Below are 19,784 nucleotides of genomic sequence, written 5' to 3' on the forward strand. Positions count from 1 at the left end.
TGCCAATGGTGTCAGCCTCCAGGATGAGATGTAAAACCGAGGTCCTGGCTCTCTGTGTTCCGAAATAATCCATGAGCATCTTTCGAAAGAGTATCATATGCCCAGAAGTCCTGCATAAATTGCCCACCATGACCTGGTCATTCCGGCCCCCCAAATCATCCCCTATCTCTAATTGGCTATCTATCTTTTTACCCCTTCACCACCGTACAGCTATTGTATGGTGAGCATACTGGTGCAAGAATGGCCGCCCTCACATCATCCATGTGGGTGCTACACAATGGTAGTGTTTGAGGTGGCTCCCTATTCTTTGAGAAGTGAGAAAAATGCTATTTAAATATAAAGAATTATTATTATTAGATATAGGAAGGGGTGGGAAGGAGTAAATTCCTTTCGGGACACTGTAAATAAAAAAGGAATGTCAGTAAATCTGGTATGAAATACGCAACAAAATGTAACAGCTTTTTTCCAGCGTAAAGTGGCATCTTAAAAAGGAGACTTGGAAAGCAAACCAAGTGGTGTCTCTGTGGCTAAGGATCTGTACTGGTATGTGGAAGGTTGCTGATTCCAATCCTGTTACTTCCTGATAGGATCCTACTCCATTAGGCCCTTGAGCAAGTCTTTTAACCTGACAATTGGTCCAGGGGTGCCACACAGTGGCTGACCCTCATAGGGCAAGCAAAAAGACAATTTCCTCTCAGGGATTAACAAAAATAAAAAAATGTCAAATAATTAGAAATAAATTCAAGCTGAACTCGTTTCCTTGCATGAGGATGTCACATCCACTGAACTGGGACATCAGCACTCCTGATCGCCATTAACCTTCCACTCATGGAGGCAGACGACACAACCTTAAACTAATTTATCCTAAAAGTCAACGTCTCAGAGGATCTGACAGGTAAAATGGCTCAGCTGGGAAATGTGAGAGAAAATAAAAAAAATATTTTCCATCTGGAATAAATTAGAGGCTCTGTTTTCTCCCTCACAAGGGTTCCAGATCTTTTGAGACCATCACATGGATCCTGATGGAAGAACATTTTTAAACATCAACACTGTAAACAAAATCAAATCAACGAACGCCAGCGTGAGGACTGGATACTTAAGAACGAACATTAAAGAAGAAGAGCGTAGCTACAGATACTAAGCAAAGGTAATGTCTTCCACTTATTATAACACAGCATGAAGTGAATAGTCAGAGAGGAGAGCCAATATTCAAAATTGACACAGGGAAAATGTCCTTTTCTCAAATATAACTGCTTATTCTAAAATGTTATTAATTAGATGTTTCCATATTTAAAAAAAAAGTTTTGAGCAGATCCGCTAAGTGAGAATTTAATTTCTTTCCAATTTCAAATGGCACAGAACATCAGTTACCCACTGACTTATATAAATAATTATTAAACCCAGCTAATATCTTTATATATTATATTGTATGATGACTGTCAATTCACAGCCTAAACCACTGGAGCAGACCAGAAAAATGGAGGTGGCAGACGTGACAATCGAACAGTTAGATACCTTTTGTGACGTAAACACCCACTAAGAAGGGATTTTTTAAAATTCAACCTCGGAGTGGTTGAAAAGGGGGGTTAAACTTTATTAAAGTGACACCAGTATATCAGAAACTACTTAACTGAGAAACACAAAAATTGTTAAACAGACACTAGAATACAGAGAGTTTTCAAAATTCAACCCCTGCAGGAGTGATACAGGGTTTGTAAGTTTGTATGGAAAAAAAATTGAAAATAGGACTTTGGTCTGCAAACTTGATAAATATGTTCTACAAAAGAAATAAATAAACATGTATTTCGGTTTTTCATAATTCAACCCCTGAGGGGGTGAAAAGGAGGGTTAAAATTTTTTAAAATAACACCCGTATATCAGAAACTACTTGACTGAGATATGCAAGAATTAGTATACAGACTCTTCAATACAGTACATAAAAATAAACATGTATTTTAATCTACTCTCTCTCTCTATATATAAAATCCTAAGCCTTAAAGTGCAATGATTTTGTGTGTCTCACACTTCAAATCGGGCTTATTTTAAAACCTACATATAAATATATATATATATGTTTTCGAATTTTAATCTGATGTTCGACTTTCAGATTCTTTTTCCGTTTTTAAATTATAAATGGAAAAATATTAAGTACTCGTATCCCGCGAGACGAGACTTTGTGCCAAAAGACTTAACCACACCCAGGGCCGCAAATAAAAGACAAAGAGTAGGACAGCTGTTGTACAGCCTTTTAAATATTCGAAGCGCCACGTGAGATGCAGATCACATGGCACGGCAGCAGCTGATCAAGCAAAGAGGAGGTAAAAAAAAAAACTATATTTGTTTCCCATTGTATCACCGTTTAAGAGGGGGTTTCAGAGGAGCGACCGCGTCTCTTTGGGGTTTGTTTGTTGAGACTGAAGTTGAATAGCTACTATTTTTTCAAGAATTTTGGAAATGAAGGGCAGATTAGAAATAGGGCAAAGATTACTGAAGTTCGTCGGATCGGCACCAGGTTTTTTCAGTGTTAGGGTTATGGCAGCAGTTTTGAAAGATGAAGGAACAGTACCAGTAGTGAGAGAAGAGTGGATTATAACAGAAATAAGGGGGACCAGAGAGGAGAAACAGGCTTTGACCAGGGTTCCAGTTGACAGGTGGATGGCTTAGACTTACAGACGAGATTTGAGATTTCTGAGAAAGTAGGAAGCTGAAAAGAGGAAAATGGATGTGTTGGTGGGTGAAATTCAAATGAAGTACTGGAGGAATCCGTACAGAGAGACGGGTGTGTCTTCTGGACTTTTTCATTAAAAAAGGTCATAAGGGAATTGCAAAAATCAGCTGAATAAAGGTGAGAAGGTAAAGAAACATTTTGCTTTGTATTTCGACATGCCACATGCATACACAACCAGCCAAAAAAAAGATGGGCAAGTGTATTTTCATTGGAAAAACAGTGACTAACACATCACTTCTGCTATTTATTTTAATTACTATATACTGTTATCTAAGCTGCGGTGGGCTGGCGCCCTGCCCGGGGTTTGTTTGCTGCCTGGCACCCTGTGTTGGCTGGGATTGGCTCCAGCAGACCCCTGTGACCCTGTAGTTAGGATGTAGCGGGTTGGATAACGGATGGATGGCTGTTATGTAAGGCAACTAACACAATTTGAGATGCAGCGGGTTTCATTTCTTTTGCTTACCAATTGGAGCAGTGACAGGTGATGTGACTTGCTTGGTGTCACCCAGACATGTCAGTAGCAGGATCTGAACTCACAACCCAAAGCCTTAACCACTACACCACACTGCCTGCCAGAGATATGGTCGACTGCACTAATCTATAACTTTCACAAACATTACCAGCGTTAGCATGATAATGATGTGGAAACATTTTTTAGCATGCTGCCAGATACCTGAACAATTCCAAATCATTTTTCCTCTTCCTGCACTCTGGATGGGTAAGGGAAGTGTTATCTGATCTGACAAAGTGATCTGCTTAATTCTTACTGTATGTTTTGTGAACCTCCAAGTCCAGGAGAGTAATGCAAAAAATTAATTGATAAGGTTGACCAACAAACCAAGTACTTCACTACCAGATTCTTTCTCTTCTTTTCATTGTTTTCTAGCTAAACTGGGGAGCCTGTAAAGATGTCCAACGCCAGTGTCCTGGTCTCTGAGTTTGTTCTGCATTGTGCAATTGAAAAGGACAAGATGACCTTTACCATTGTTGCCCTGGTTCTTATCTATCTGGTAACGCTCTTTGGAAATCTGATGGTAATAACAGTCGTGATAATAAACCCTCATCTTCACAACCCCATGTTCGTCTACATTGGCACCTTAGCAGTGATCGATGTGGTGAACAGCACCAACCTCATCCCTCGAATGCTGGCTGTTCTGGCGTTCAACGCCACCAGTGTCCCTTATGGGCCCTGTTTGCTCCAGCTCTCAATGGTGTACTACCTTTCACTGGCTGAGAGCTTTCTTTTATCCGTTATGGCATGTGACCGCTATGTAGCTGTTGTGTACCCCCTACAATACCCTTCCATTGTTACGAATAAGATGGTCTGCTTCAGCATCTTACTAGTGAATATATTAGCAGCTGCTGTCCTCACCCCCTACTTGGTGTTTGCTAGAGAACTTTCATTTTGTCGCACCAACATCCTACCTTACTGTTTCTGTGATTTTGTTACAATGATTCATATTTCTTGTACCGAAGACCCCAGGCACCTCACTCTTTTGTCCAGCACAACAATAGTCACTGGTTTCGGAGGATTAGGACTCTGTATCCTTTCTTACGGCAGAATTATTGTGGCTGCCCTGAAGATCAATTCGGCAGATGGGAAGAGGAAAGCTTTCAGCACATCTTTAACACACCTTCTGGTGGTCTCTCTTTTCTATTTGCCTCTGATCATTTCGTACACGTTGCCAGGATTTGGAGTGCAGCTGTCTGCTGAAGCTTACAATGTGCTGGTCATCATAGCCATTATGGTGCCCCCCATGATGAATCCTATCATCTACAGCTTCAGGAACAAGGAGATCAAGGGGAGCATTTACAGACTGTACACGGGAAAACGAACAAACCCAGTCAGCCAGTAATGACTTTGTCAAACGTTTCTTTTCATTCTTTACCAGGTTAGAACACTTTACTTTAGAAAGAGAGAATAAATACATACAATGGAATCACATGTTTCATAATAAAGGACAGGATGAACAAATGAAGAGGTATAATTAGCAGAGTTTCTTTCGTAGACTCTTTAGTATTGAATACGGCAACGAAAATTGGCCAGTAAGGTCATCAGGCGTCACATCTTTCAATTAAGTCGCCATAGATGAGTAAACATTGACTGACCCATTGAGATACTTGGAAATTGTGTGTTCACAAAAGCTGTGAATACCTTGTTGAATCTAGAGAACACAGTGGCCATTTTAATAATTCTTAATGATAGGAATCCTACAACGTACTAACTCATCTCAAGATGAGTCTTAGGCGTCCTCTGTGTCATCATGCCCACCTCACACAAATTCAGATCTCACCAATCTAAAAGACATCTCACTTCAGCTATGGGATGTTTTTACTGAAAATTGGCCAATGATTCCTTTTTGGTGGGCATGAAGGTTTATTCATAGACCTGTTCAGGTTTACTATTCAGGACCGTAGTGGATGGGGAAATAGATTGAGTTTATTGGGTTGCAGTAACTTTCATTCTTGATCAGTTTTGTGACTGTTGGGGAGTTTGTTTCTCTTATTTCAATATGGATGGGGGTTGCCTCTTTAATCAATACTACCATTCTGTTCTTGTATTTATATTAACTGCATTGTTTGGTCTTACTTGCAAATAAATAAATTAATACACAAATAAAATCATAAATACATTCCCTGTTTCCCTTTCTCTTGGCAGAGTTACTGGGTCCTTGATAAACCTTTTTGTAAGGGTTAAGTTATTTAGCTCGGGGTCTTGTTTACGAGTTAGAGAAGAAGGGAGCATAGAGATCGACAGGTGGGTCAAAACCAGTGTCTGCAGTTATATGGATGTTGTACCGGTCAGTCGCAGTGAAGAGGGAGTTGAGCCAAGAGATGATTTTTTTGATTTACCATTCAATCTATGTTCCCACCATCATACCCTATAGTCATTAACTTTATATACTAACCGAAAGAACTAGATTACAGATACAAGTGGCAGAAATGAGTATCCTTCACAGGGCGAGGAGCTCATGGTAGAGCCGCTGGTCTTCTACAACTAAAGGAGTCAGTAGAGGAGGTTCAGGCCTCCTGGTCATCTCCCTGTAGAGGTGTTTTGGGATTAGGTTGTGGGTCAAACCCTTGCAATCTATGCAAAGGTGTTCAAACATTCTCTTTTTCTTCCACCCCCTGAAAATCCTCTTTTGGGGTTACCATGGTAGTCAACTGGTTGCGGACATTGTACCAGTCAGTCGCAATGAAGATGGAGCCAAGCCAAGAGGTGAAGCTTTTGATTTACTGGTTGATCTACATTCCCACCATCATAACCTATAGTCATTAACTTTATATAGTAACCCGAAAGAACTAAATCACAGATACAAGTGGCAGAAATGAGTATCCTTTACAGGGTAAGGAGCACAGATATTCGGGAGGAGCTCATGGTAGAGCTGCTGCTCATCTACAACTAAAGGAGTCAGTAGAGGAGGTTCGGGCCTCCTGGTCATTTCCCTGTGGAGGTGTTTCGGGATTAGCTCTTGGGTCAAACCCTTACAGTTTATGCAAAGGTGTCCAAACATTCCCTTTGTCTGCCACCTACTGAAAATCCTATGTTGGGGTTACCATGGTAGCCAACTGGTTGTGGATGTTGTACCGGTCAATCGCGGTGAAGAGAGAGCTGAGCCAAGAGGTAAAGCTCTTGATTTACAGGTTGATCTACAGTATGTTCCCACCATCATAACCTATACTCATGAACTTTATATTGTAACTGAAAGAACTTGGTCACAGATACAAGTGGCAGAAATGAGTATCCTTCACAGGGTGAAGATCTCATGGTAGAGTGGACTTCTACAACTAAAGGACTCAGTAGCGGTTTGGGTCAAACCCTTGCAGTCTACGCAATGGAGTCCAAACATACCCTTTGTCTGCCACCTATTGCAAATCCTCTTTTGGGGGGTTACCATAGTAGTCAAGTGGCCTGGGTTGTGCCTTGGTAACCCCAAAAGAGGATTTTCAATAGGTGGCAGACAAAGGGTATGTTTGAAAACCTTTGTATAGAATGCTGCATCTGTTATCCAGACCAGATAAATGGTAAAAGACAGAAAGATAGCTACATGGGCTACCCTCAGTAACAGACATTGCTAAATCAATTTTTTCTTCTTCCATCATTTGTCCTCACTGCTGAATCAATGAGACAACCTGAATAAATCACCTGAGCCTCCTGGGCGTTATCTGTATAAGTGATGTCGATTTACATGGAAGCTTACTGTTTACCAAACATGGAATTGTATTAAATAAAAAACATTTCTTTTTGTGAAGCATACTCAACTGGTTGGTTACCAGTTTATAGCTTGTCATTGAATGCACTACCCTCATATGATGTCACAGGATGGATACAAGGGGCAGAAAAATGTACCGTGCTGGATCTTATGTGTTAGGCCTGAAGACATGTTATATGACCCAGAAGCAAAGTCTGATGAACCTAGAGCATCAACGTTAACAAAGCTCACTGACAACTAGTACGTTTAAGGCAAAAACAGAAGTCAGTCACACAGCAGATTGTAGGAACATTGTAAAAAGCCAGAGAAGGATTTAGGAGTCATAGTGGACTCTAAGCTATCGACTTCCTCACAGTGTTCAGAAGCCATTAAGAAGGCAAACAGAATGTTAGGTTATATAGCGCCTTGATGTGTGGGGTACAAGTCACAGGAGGTTCTGCTCAAGCTTTATAACACAATGGTGAAGTCTCATCGGGAGTACTGGGTGCAGTTTTGGTCTCCAGGCTACAAAAAAGACATAGCAGCACCCGAGAAAGGTCAAGAGAAGAGCAACTAGACTGATTCAGGGGCTACAGGGGATGAATTATGAGGGAAGATTAAAAGAGATGAGCCTTTACAGTTTAAGCACAAGAAGATTAAGAGGTGACATGATTGAAGTGTTTAAAATTATGAGAATTATTACAGTGGTTCGGGACTATGACTTTAAAATGAGCTCATCAAGAACACGGTGACACAGTTGGAAACTTGCTAAGGGTTAATTTCGCACAAACATTAGGACGTTTTTTTTTTACACACAGGACGAAAGACACATGGAATAAGAGACCAAGTAGTGCAGTAGACAGTAGGAATTTAGGAACTTTCAAAACTCGACTTGATGTGTTTCTGGAAGAAATAAGTGGATGGGACTGGTGAGCTTTATTGGGCTGAATGGCCTGTTCTCGTCTAGAGTGTTCTAATGTTTACTTGACTTAGTAGTTAATTCCAGAATAAACTGAGACTGCATCATATGACCAGTTCCATCAATAAGGTTTTGGCTGAAGTTTTACAGCCGGTTGTCCTTCCTGGCATTAACCCTGTCTATTTACCTGGGAACAGTGTGATTATACCCATTTATAAGGAGAAGGGATATATTCAGGATTGTGGAAATAAAATACGATAAGCCAGATGAACCACACACAATGAAAATTTAGGAAAGGCTTAGCAGACTAAGCAGGTTTAATTCACTGAGCCAATCACATTAGGACATGCCTTTAAGTCTAGGGATGTACGTGATTGCTCTCCTCTGCGCAGCTTCAAGTGCTGCTGTGTCTTTTTGTAGTGTGGCGTCCAGAACTATTCCAAATGTGTTCTTACTAGTGCATTACATAGTATGAGGATAAATTTCCTAGATTTATATTCAACCGTTTTCACGACATAACCTAACATTTTAGGTTTAGGTTTACCATTTTAGAATGTAAGGAGATAGACAAATTTGTTTGTACCCTTCCACAACAAAAGAAGAACCCACAAATGACAAAAGGAATTGGTCCCCATCATTGTTTATTCCATATTCAATAGAAACCAGACCTTAGCTTTCGAGTTTTGATTCAACAGAATATTGCAGATAAGAACACAAATGGAAATGGCTTGGAGAAAAAAATGATGGGACCCTTAATCCCATATTTTGCTACACAATCTTTAGAGGTTTCAGTCCCTGCACACAAGTGATTCCCTGGAGTTCTTCATTAACTTCTCTGTCACCTGTCCCCAGGTTCTTTGGCCCACTCTTCCTGGGCAAACTGCTCCAGCTGGTTTAGATTTAAAGGGGGCTTCTCTAGACTGCATGTTTCAGTTCTTTCCATAGATGTTCCATATAATTCAAATCAGGTCTCCAAGAAGGCCACTTGAGAATAGTCCAATGTTTTCTTCTTTGCCAGTCTTGGGTCTTTTTAGGTGTTTGTTTTCAGTTTTATCGTGTTGGAAGATTCATGACCTGTGACTGAGACAGAGCTTTCTGACACTGGGCAGGACATTTCACTGCAGAATGTCTTCATAGTCATTGTTCCCTGCACATACTCAAGGCACCCCATGCCAGATGCAGCAAAGCAGTCTCAAAACATCACCGAGACTTCTCCATGTTTCACAGCAGGCCTGGTGTTCTTTTCTTTGAAAGCTTCATTTTTTATGTGTGAACATAAAGCTGATGTGACTTGCCAAAAGCTCCAGTTTGGACTCATCTCTCAAAAGGATGTTCTCCGAGAAGCATTGTGGCTCATCAAAATGCATTTTAGCAAATTCCAGTCTGGCTTTTTTGTGTTTTTCTTTCAACAGTGGAGTCTTCTGGGTCTTCTTCCATTGAGTCCAATGCCCCTCAAAAAGGGACATATGGTGTGATCAAACACTGATGGGCCTTGACCTTGGAGTTTAGTTTGTATCCCTTTGGAAGTTGTCCTTGGGTTTTTATCTACCATTCTCACTATCCTTCTGTCCATTCTGGGGATGATTTTCCTCTTGTGTCCACATCCAAGGAGGTTGGCTTCCTTCCCCTAGACTTTAAACTTCTTAATTTTGTCACAGGAACATCAAGCTACCTGGAGATGGTCTTGTAGCCTTTGCCTTTCACATGCTTGTCTGTCATATTCTTTCTGACCTCCTCAGACAACTCTCTGCTTTGCTTTCAGTGGTCCATGTTCAGTGTGGGACACACAACACTAAATGGAAGAGTGACAACTCCTCGCCATTTAAATCTGCTGAATAACTGATTGCACGATCGGAGACAAATTTATGATACGAATTCAAGAAATAGCAAGTTTGAAAAATCACTGAAATACAATTATTTAGGGATTTTCTCTTAGGGGTCCAGGTCATTTTTGTAGAATAGGCAACATTTGATCTCTTGTCACACTTGCTTTGCTTTACTCGATGACATCTCAAAGTCATGCGTTGCCACACAGGGGTTTTTCATTTTTGTATTGTAAGCCCCATTTGGTGATTGTTAAATGTCAGTACAGTTACTGATTTGGCTTATTTTTATCCAAGGCCACTTATTGGTTACATTTGTTTTGGTTCTCCAATTGGAGCACAGTGCAGGTTAACCCTTAACCCATAGTTGGTTCCCAGTGCAATTTGCCAGCACAGCGTAACTGATCAGTCCATGCCGTCCATTCATTGAGCAGCCAGCTTATGACCACTGGCGCCCCCTAGCGAATCAGCACTGCTGTCTCTGGGATTGAGCCACTGCACTAGACTGGCCTGAAAGTGTCAGCGTCAGCCTCTGTGTGCAGACACTTTAAGGGCAGTTGGCTTGGTGATTTACTGAATTTCATCAATGGCATCAGTTGAACCTTCTAAATATCATAAGAGATTGTTGCCATAGATTTTTTATAGTTTTTACAGTTCAATGGCAGTGTGTAAAATGATCTGTGTTGCAGTAATTGTGATGCTCTTTGCATGAAAAAAAAATGTGTTCCATTAAAATTTCACTTTTTCTTGGTGGCGTTTCCTTAAAAAGTGCAGCAAAAAAGGATTTGGCATCCAGGGGTGCATTAACCCCGCAAGTATGTGGCAGTTTAATTATAAATGACATATTATAGCTCATGCTCACTCAGTGTCACGAGGAGCCATGCAAAGGGTGGCACTTCAGCATCACACTAATTCAGATGAAGTGGAACAGTGTGAGGTATTTATATGGTGGCTGGAGTGCCAATTCTGCCAACAACCCCCAGGTTTTTCCCTGCAGGTTGTAAGGCCAACGTCATACCCAGGACGGAGCAATTGCAGGTTAAGGGCCAAATGGAGCATAGTCACTTTTGCCGTTTACGGGATTCAAACCGGGATAGATCTATCTATCTATCTATCTATCTATCTATCTATCTATCTATCTATCTATCTATCTATCTATCTATCTATCTATCTATCTATCTATCTATCTATCTATCTATCTATCTATTATATAGTGCTTTTTCTATCTATCTATCTATCTATCTATCTATCTATCTATCTATCTATCTATCTATCTATTATATAGTGCTTTTTCTATCTATCTATCTATCTATCTATCTATCTATCTATCTATCTATCTATCTATCTATCTATCTATTATATAGTGCTTTTTCTATCTATCTATCTATCTATCTATCTATCTATCTATCTATCTATCTATCTATCTATCTATCTATCATATAGTGCCTTTCACATCTATCTATCTATCTATCTCTCTGTCCGTTTGCCTCTTGATTGGTGTGGTCTGGGGTGGGCGTGTCTGTGTTTTTCGTCGTCGACGGCGGTGCGTGTTGTGAGTATCTCTCTCTTTCTTTTTGTTTGTTTGTTTTAGTTTTACGAATACTTTTTCAGTTTTAAAGAGGACGCGATAGCGGCTTTGCCGCTATGGCGGCGTCTAAAGTGGTACGAGATGGCTTATCTCCAGATAGTTTTTCAGGTCTTTCCAGAAGGCACGCCGTAAGGTTGCTTGTTGATCCGGCGGTCTCGGTGGAGGCCTGCGTTATGGAGGTCAGTAGGGTGGTGGGGTGTAAGAATGTGCGGTCAGCCTCCGTATGAATAAAGCTGTAGTAATTTTGTGGACGATGAAGCGCTGGTGCCCCGACTGGTCGAGCAGGGTGTTGTGCTTAATGGCGCGTTGATCTCCGTGTTGCCGCTGTCGACTCCTGCTCGTAAGGTTATCATTTCCAATGTACCTCCTTTCTTGAGTAATGAAATCTTGCAGCGAACTGCGCAGATATGGTGAAGTGATGTCTGCCATTACTATGATTCCACTGGGCTGCAGATCCCCTGATTTAAAGCATGTCGTGTCTTTTCGGCGACAGCTTTATATGATTTTAAAAAACGCAAATGATGAACTTAACGTGGCCTTAAAGTTCCGAGTGGAGGGTGTGGATTACGTGGTGTTTGTGAGTTCAGAATCAATGAAATGTTTCAGTTGTGGTAGAGCAGGCCATAAAGCGATTGACTGCAAAAGAGAGAATGTTTATTTAAGTGATGAAGAAAGTAGAGAGAGTGAGCCAGAGTCTGAAGGAGGAGGAGGAGGAGTTTGAAGAAGGTGAGCTGACTGATAGTGTGAGTGAATTAGATGAGAAGGAAACCGAGGAGCAACTGGAGCCTGCTGACAAAGGTGATGCTGCAATAGACACTAAAAAAGAGCAAGACAAAAATAACAAAGGTGTGCTGGCTGAGGCTGGTGATACACCTGTAGATGAGCCCAGTGTCCCAGGTGAAGGAGCCTCCGTCCTTATAGAAGGGCGCACAGCTGAGACTGAGGAGGCCCTCGCTGGTCAGGCTGCAGAAGTCTGCAGTAATGAGAATGTCACCCTGCTTCAGGATGAAGGGGGCTGTAATGATACAGCAAGAGATGATCCGTCTCCAAGTGGTGCAACACTGCCCACTAATAATGAGACAAATGTAGTCATGCCTAATGTAGTTACTACTGAGGGCAATCTTGAGTTGGACCTGGGCACTGAACAAAATGCAAGCAGCAGCAGCAGTAGGAAGGAAGTCAAAGGTGTAAGGAGAACAGCAGTGAGTGAGGCAGACAAGATGGATGTGAGTGTGGAGTCGAGTGAGTGTAAGGAGACCTCACAAATCACCACTAGGAAAAGAAAGGAAGCAGTGGAGTCCACCACGGGCGCAAAAAAGATTTTAATGTCAGACAATCGGTCCAAAAAACAAATGGTATCAGTTAAAAGAAGGATATTGCAGATAGTGGTGAAGGTGTGGAGGGTGAAGAAGAGAATACCTCCGACATTTCTGATAACACCTTCTCAGTGTTTGGTTTGGAGCCTAAAGGGGGTTACAGCACTAAGAGCATCAGAAAGTTCTTGGAATATTTAGAGGGAAAGAGGGGTGTTCAAGTGCAGGATTATTTTCCAGACCTTGAACTCTTTTTGAGCTCAGCAAAAAATATAAAGCGCAATGCAGCTAATTTAGGGTTGGACCAAAAGGAGACCACCAGGTTAAAAAACGTAATGAGCAGAGTGCGCAAGATCCTTCAAAATAAGTCCTGATGGATACTGCAGTCATGAAAGTGAATCTCTTGGTTTCTGGTGTGTTTTGTGTTTCTTTTGTGTTGTACCTATGGCTGAGTTACACGTGGGTACCCTAAATGTCAATGGCTGTCGAGATAATTTAAAGAGGACCTTGGTCTGTGATTTTTTAAAACAAAAGCACTTGGATGTGAGTTTTCTACAAGAGACCCACTCAGATCCACAGAGTCAGGCTGCCTGGGTGCAGTCATGGCACCAGTGTGAGCGCAGGGGTGGCGGTGCTGATTAGTAAGACCTCCTTGTTAAAAATCACAAAGGTGACTGAGGTTATGGCTGGCAGACTTTTAGTTGTGAAGGCAGAGGAGGGCCCCCACTCGTTGGTTTTTATTAATGTTTATGCCCCAATAACGGCACTGCCAGGGTGGATTTTTGAATTATTAAGGAAGGTTTTGGATGAATTTACAAATAATGAGATGTCGTGCTGGGGGATTTTAATTGTACAGAGGACTGGTTTATGGATAGAAATGGGGCCGAGCCGCACTTGGGGTCAGTTAAGAAACTCAAGGAAATCGTCGAGACCTATGACTTGGTCGATGTGTGGCGCTCTCACTTTCCAGCTGACAGACAGTTCACGTGGCTCAAAGGGAGCAGAGGGCACCTCTCGTTTGCTCGCTTAGATCGCTTTTACAGTTCAAAACGGCACCTCAATTTATTAACTAACACTCTCATCACTCCTGTCGCTTTTTCCGATCACTCTCTGGTTTCTGTTACTTTTCTCCTCCCATCTCCACAAAAATATAAATCTTACTGGCACTTCAACACAACTCTCCTTCAGGACAATCACTTTGTGGAATGTTTTAATTTCTTCTGGAAGCAGTGGAGTTCCACCAAACTGCAGTTCGAATCCCTGAGACAGTGGTGGGACGTGTCCAAGGTGCAGATTCGTCAGTTCTGTCAACAGTACACTGAACACGTCACCAAGGCCTGTATTTTAAAAATGAAGAAACTCGAGGAGGAGATCACGAGATCCATCAGACTCTGCTAAATGGCTACTCTGAAGATCTGCTGAACAACCTGAGCACAAAGAAAACAACACTACGGGATTTATTGGAACTTCGAGCTCACGGAGCTTTAATACGTTCTCGATTTCAAAAATTTAACCACCTCGATGCACCTACAAAATTTTTCTTTGCTTTGGAAAAGAAGGAAGCCCAAGGAAAAGTTATTCATGTCCTCCAAAAAGACACTGGAGAAGAGCTGAGAGAGCCTGAGGACATCCGGGACTTTGCTGTGTCTTTTTACGAGACTTTGTTTTCAAAGGAGCCGCTCAGTTTCTCTTCTTCAGCCACTTTGCTACAAGGACTGCCTCACATTTCTGATGATTTAGCCGAGTTTATGGACAATGACCTCACTTTTCAAGAACTCACAATTGCACTCGAGGGTCTAAATACTGGGAAGACGCCGGGAATTGACGGCTTACGGTTGAATTTATAAACATTTTTGGCGTTATTAGGTTTGGACTTCTTGAGGTGGTACAGGACAGTTTGCAAGCAGGGAGCTTCCGGTCAGCTGTCGCCGAGCTGTAGTCACGTTGCTACCTAAGAAAGGCAACCTTGCCTTCTGAAGAACTGGCGGCCCGTGAGCTTACTCTGCTCAGATTATAAAATCATCTCGAAGGGATTAGCGACGAGGCTGAGAAAAGTGATGGGCAGCATCATCAACCCCTACCAGTCCTACTGCGTACCGGACAGACAAATCCACGACAATATATTTGTGCTGAGGGACATCATTTCTGCATCGAAAGCTCTCAATATCGATGTTGGCGTTCTGTCGTTAGATCAAGAAAAGGCTTTTGATCGGGTCGATCACAAATATTTATTTACAACTTTAAGAGCGTTTGGTTTTGGTTTACATTTTATAAGGTATATCAAACTGTTGTATTCCAACGTGTTTGGAGTACTTAAAATCAATGGGGTGTTAAGCCGACCATTCGCTGTGACCAGGGGGATTCGTCAGGGGTGTCCTTTGTCAGGGATGTTATATGCCATCTCCATCGAACCTTTTCTTAGGCAGCTTGATAAACACCTACAGGATTCACAATTCCGCTGTCTAAAAATTTAACGTTTAAATTTCTGGCCTATGCAGATGACGTCGTGGTGTTTGTGGATTCTGATGCAGACGTCTCCGCTGTATGTAAATGTTTAACACTTTTGAAGGAGCATCTTCTGCTAAAGTTAACTGGGAGAAGGGGAATGCATATTTATCAGGGGACTGGGCACATCGTCCTCCACCAGTCTTGCCATCAGGGCTGGGCTGGAGTAGGAAAGCTTTCCGTTATCTCGGGGTTGTGCTGGGTGGTGAGGACACTGAAAAGGACAACTGGGAGGGCTTTTTACAACAGATTGACTTGAGGTTAAAGAAATGGCAGTGGATTGCACCTAAACTCTCTTTTAGAGGAAGAGTTCTCATTATTAACAATCTCGTGGCCTCCATGCTGTGGCACAGACTGAGGAGTGTTGACCCGCCAGCAGGACTTTACACTCCATACAAAATTATTAGTTGACTTTTTTTGGAATGGCATGCACTGGCTCAAGAAAGGACTCATCAGTTTACCGGTGGAGGAAGGAGGACAAGGGCTGATTGATGTCTGCTGCAAGGCCGCTAGTTTCAGGTTGATGGTCTTACAACGCCTGTTTTTTTCTTTGGAACCATTAATTTGGAAAAAACTGGCTCTTTCATTTTTCCATAAGATTGAAAATTTGAGTTTTGATGTGCAGTTATTGCTAATGGACTTGAGCAGGTTTGATCTCACTCCGTTACCCAAATTTTATAAGGGAGTTTTACGTACTTGGAGCTCCTTTCTTCAGAGAGTGCCATCCAAATCACCTTCGCTTTTCAATGAACCCCTCATTTTAATTCTTTATTCACATGTCCACTACTTTTTAAAATTAGTTTTGTAAAGACTTTGATTAAAAGTGGAATTGTGGTTTGTTCTCAATTATTGGAGGAAGACAACAAGAGTTTTAAAGATTCAACTGTGTTGGCTTCAAGGATGGGCATACGATCAATAAGAACGGTCAATTATTTACTGTCCTTTATGGCAAAAGACCTCATTAGGCTTAGAGAAAATCAGGGAACTCGACTTCAGTACATCCAAAGACGGAGGAGGAGGAGGAGGAGGACTGTTTTTCTGATCTGGAGGTGGAACCTAAATTAGACATGAATGGTGTGAGGGAGGACTCGATTTTAAGGTTTGATAGACAAGAAAAATGTTTTTTTCGATCTTTAACTAAAAAAGATATGTATGTGTACTGCATTAAAGTTTTTCATTTTCCAAATCTAAAAAACACCATCATGACGCCCTGGACTGAAAAATTAAATGTAAAGGCGGAGGTCAGGCCAGCATGGAGAGAATTTTATAAACCACCTAATAATAAGAGAGCAGGCGATTTCCAATGGAGAATCGTACACGGGGTCATCGCTACTAATGTGTTTTTAAGTAAAATTCAAAGTGATGTGAGCGATAAATGTGCCTTCTGTGGGGAGAGAGAGACTGTATATCATTTATTCTTGTATTGTACGAGACTGCAAACTCTGTTTATGTACTTTCAAAAAATATGTGAAAAATTTAATGTTTCTTTTGATGATCAGAAATTTATTTGGGGCATGAAATACAACAAAAAATCAAAATCAAAACTTCAACTTTTAAATTATTTATTTGGGCAGGCAAAATTATCCATTTTAAAAAGCCGTAATAATAAACAGAGTAGTTTGTTACCAGATGATGTACTGTTTATTTTCAAATTTTATGTAATTTCAAGAATTAGGCTGGAATTTACTTATTATAAAACAATGTGTAATATTGAAGAATTTGAAAAAGTGTGGGGAGTGAAGGGGGTGCTGTGCTCTATTGAGGAGGGGCAACTAAAAATTAATTTGGAATAACAAAGAAGAATAGCGGGTGAGCGATTGTTATGTTAAACATTAGAAGGATTAGACAGAGTACTGAATACTAAATACAGACTTGTGTACTTAACTTAATGTGTGGGGACTGGGGAGTAGTGGAGGAGTAAAAAAAAAAAAATAAAACTGGGAATGAAAAGTATTGGTAGGCATCAACAATATGTTTTAATGTGCGGAGTAGGAGGAGTGTAAAGGGGGAGTAGTGGTGGTTGGCTGATATATAACTTTTTGTTTTATCTTGAATATTGGGATTGTTTGTCTTATGACTGTATATATTGTTAATGTTCAAAATAAAGGTCTTTTTAAAAAATAAAAAAATATCTATCTATCTATCTATCTATCTATCTATCTATCTATCTATCGGGTGCTTTTTCTATCTATCTATCTATCTATCTATCTATCTATCTATCTATCTATCTATTTTATTTAGTGCTTTTTCTATCTATCTATCTATCTATCTATCTATCTATCTATCTATCTATCTATCTATTATATAGTGCCTTTCATATCTATCTATCTATCTATCTATCTATCTATCTATCTATCTATCTATCTATCTATCTATCTATCTATCTATCTATCTATCTATCTATCTATCTATCTATTGTATAGTGCCTTTCTTATCTATCTGTTTGGCTTGAACAACAGTATTCCTGACATTCATTAACCTTCCAGGAGGAATTACAGATGAGAAGCACCCAAAACTCTAATTAATCCTGAAAGTCAACCTGTATAAGGGGCTCTCAGGAAAATGTCACACGAGAGAATGTGAGTGGCAAAACAAACAATACTAAAAATAACATTTTCCATCTGGAATTAAATAATCGGCCATACCTCCCCTAGTGCAGGGCTGCAGAGTCTTTGGAGACCATGGCGTGAAGAACGTATTTAAGCATCAGGACTGTTTGAAGTGACAGGACACTGACTTGGGTGATTGTGGGGTTGTGACTACAGATATGAGAAAGAGCATCACAGAAGAAGAGCACAGCTGAGGAGACGTAGCAGAAGGTAATGTCTTTCATTTCTTCCAAAGCAGAGGCAGAGTGAAGAGAGTTTGAAAGTGTACACATCGTGCAACATTCAGGTGCTTTTCAGGGATGAGCTGGCACTGTAGAACTGAATGGACAGAGTGCAGTAGGTGGGTTGTGAGAGCCAGGGATTGGAATAAAGACTGAAAACTAGACTGAAGAGGACTCTAGTCCATGACAGGGATATAAGCGTGCACATAAACACACACACATTCAACAGTGACAGTTTCCAATTGCCAATTCATATAACCTAAATCAGAGAAAGATTGTAATGAATCCCTACTTTGCATGAAGTCCAGTGTGTGTAGCTTGCCATCTGCCTGTGCGTTCATTTGGTCAGTTTTTTTGGTCTTTTTTTTTCATTCACAATGTCTTTGCTGGTCTATCATTGCTAATCTCTTTTAAACATAAGATCAGCAGTGCCATGAATTCAAATCAACAACAACAATATTTATTTCTATAGCACATTTTCATTCAAATGATGGAGCTGAAAGTGCTTTACAGGATGAAGAAAGAGAAAAAAAGACAAAGTAAGAATTAAAATAAGGCAACACTAATTAACATAGAATAAGAGTAAGGTCTGATGATCAGGGAGGACAGAAATACCAAAAAAAAAACCCCAGATGGCTGGAGAAAAAAATTAAATCTACAGGGGTTCCAGTCCACGAGACCACCCAGCCTCCTGTGGGCATTCTACCTAACATATAAAATAAAATTAGGTAATACTACCATATTTTACGCTCCATAAGAAACACTTTTTTTCCCCAAAAGAAGGATGGAAATGTCTGTCCGTTTTATGGAGCAAATACTGCGTCACAGACCGTGATGTGTATTACCTGACAAAGGAAAAGTCGCCAATCCCAGGGTAGAGGGCGACAATCAGCTGTTAATGGCGACAAAACTCACTGTTACGTTACAGGTAAGAGGAGTGTTAGACTCATTGATTTGCCATTTATTCCTTGCGTGTGTGTGAGTTACGAAATCTAAACAAAATGTAAATAAAGGCAAGATGGCATCGTCATCACACGAGGGAGCAAAGCGAGTGCAGAAAATAAAATACTTGGCAGACGATGTTTTGCGCATTATTGCCGAGTCGGACTCTGATTTTTCAGAATCTGAGTTTGTTGAGAGTGATCAGGAGATCAAGAAAGAGAGTGAGGAACTGGCATCAGCTGATCGGACACCAGCCGATGGCACCCCAGCTGATCGGCTGCGTGCAGCCAATGCACCTACGGCAGGGTTCGCGTGGGAGGAATACCCAGACATTGATCCGTGGGAGCCGAACTGGCTACCGGACTTCACAAGACGGCATGGCTTGCTTTTGGACTCGACAGATTACCAGCCGCTGGACTATTTCAGGATGTTCTTTCCTGATGCCGCTTTTCAGCTACTGTTAGACGAGACAAACAGGTAGGCAGAGCAATTTTTTGAATTTTTTTGCACTGCATTCTCGTCTTTCAAAGTGGAAACCCACAGCAAGAGACGAGATGAAGGGCATTGTGGCGGCATTACAAATAGAGATGGGACTGGACTGGCGATATACGACTTCAGGGAGCATTGGTCCAAATGTGCTTTGTCCCTTTGGTGACTTTGGACAGGTTATGTCACATGATGATAGGTACGAGCTGCTGCAAAGTGATTGTAAGCAACTGAGCTTCATAATTTTCAGAATTCTGGCTGGGTTGTAGGGGGCCAATTCTTTATTTCTCTCAATGACATGCAAATCAATTTATAACTTTTATGTAATGTGTCTTTTCTGGATTTTGGGTTAATATTGTCTCTCTCCTTTAAAATGACTGCCATGAAAATTCGGGACTGCTCATTTCTTTATAAGTGAGCAAACATACAAATTCATCAGGAGATCAAATACTTATTT

At 41.0% G+C, this 19,784-nt stretch overlaps 1 protein-coding gene across 1 annotated transcript; it reads left to right on the forward strand.

The window, feature by feature from the left end:
• Positions 1-3,636: 3,636 nt before the first annotated feature.
• LOC120524158 (olfactory receptor 13G1-like) lies at positions 3,637-4,584 on the forward strand. The gene has a single exon (XM_039746038.1). It carries the CDS (start codon positions 3,637-3,639, stop codon positions 4,582-4,584), a length of 948 nt encoding a protein of 315 aa, XP_039601972.1.
• Positions 4,585-19,784: the final 15,200 nt, after the last annotated feature.

Source organism: Polypterus senegalus, chromosome 2 (genome assembly GCF_016835505.1).
Source record: "Polypterus senegalus isolate Bchr_013 chromosome 2, ASM1683550v1, whole genome shotgun sequence".
Taxonomy (NCBI): domain Eukaryota; kingdom Metazoa; phylum Chordata; class Cladistia; order Polypteriformes; family Polypteridae; genus Polypterus; species Polypterus senegalus.

Coding starts and splice junctions, on each gene's coding strand:
- LOC120524158 (XM_039746038.1), top strand. CDS start 3,637: ATGTCCAACGCCAGTGTCCTGGTCTCTGAGTTTGTTCTGCATTGTGCA.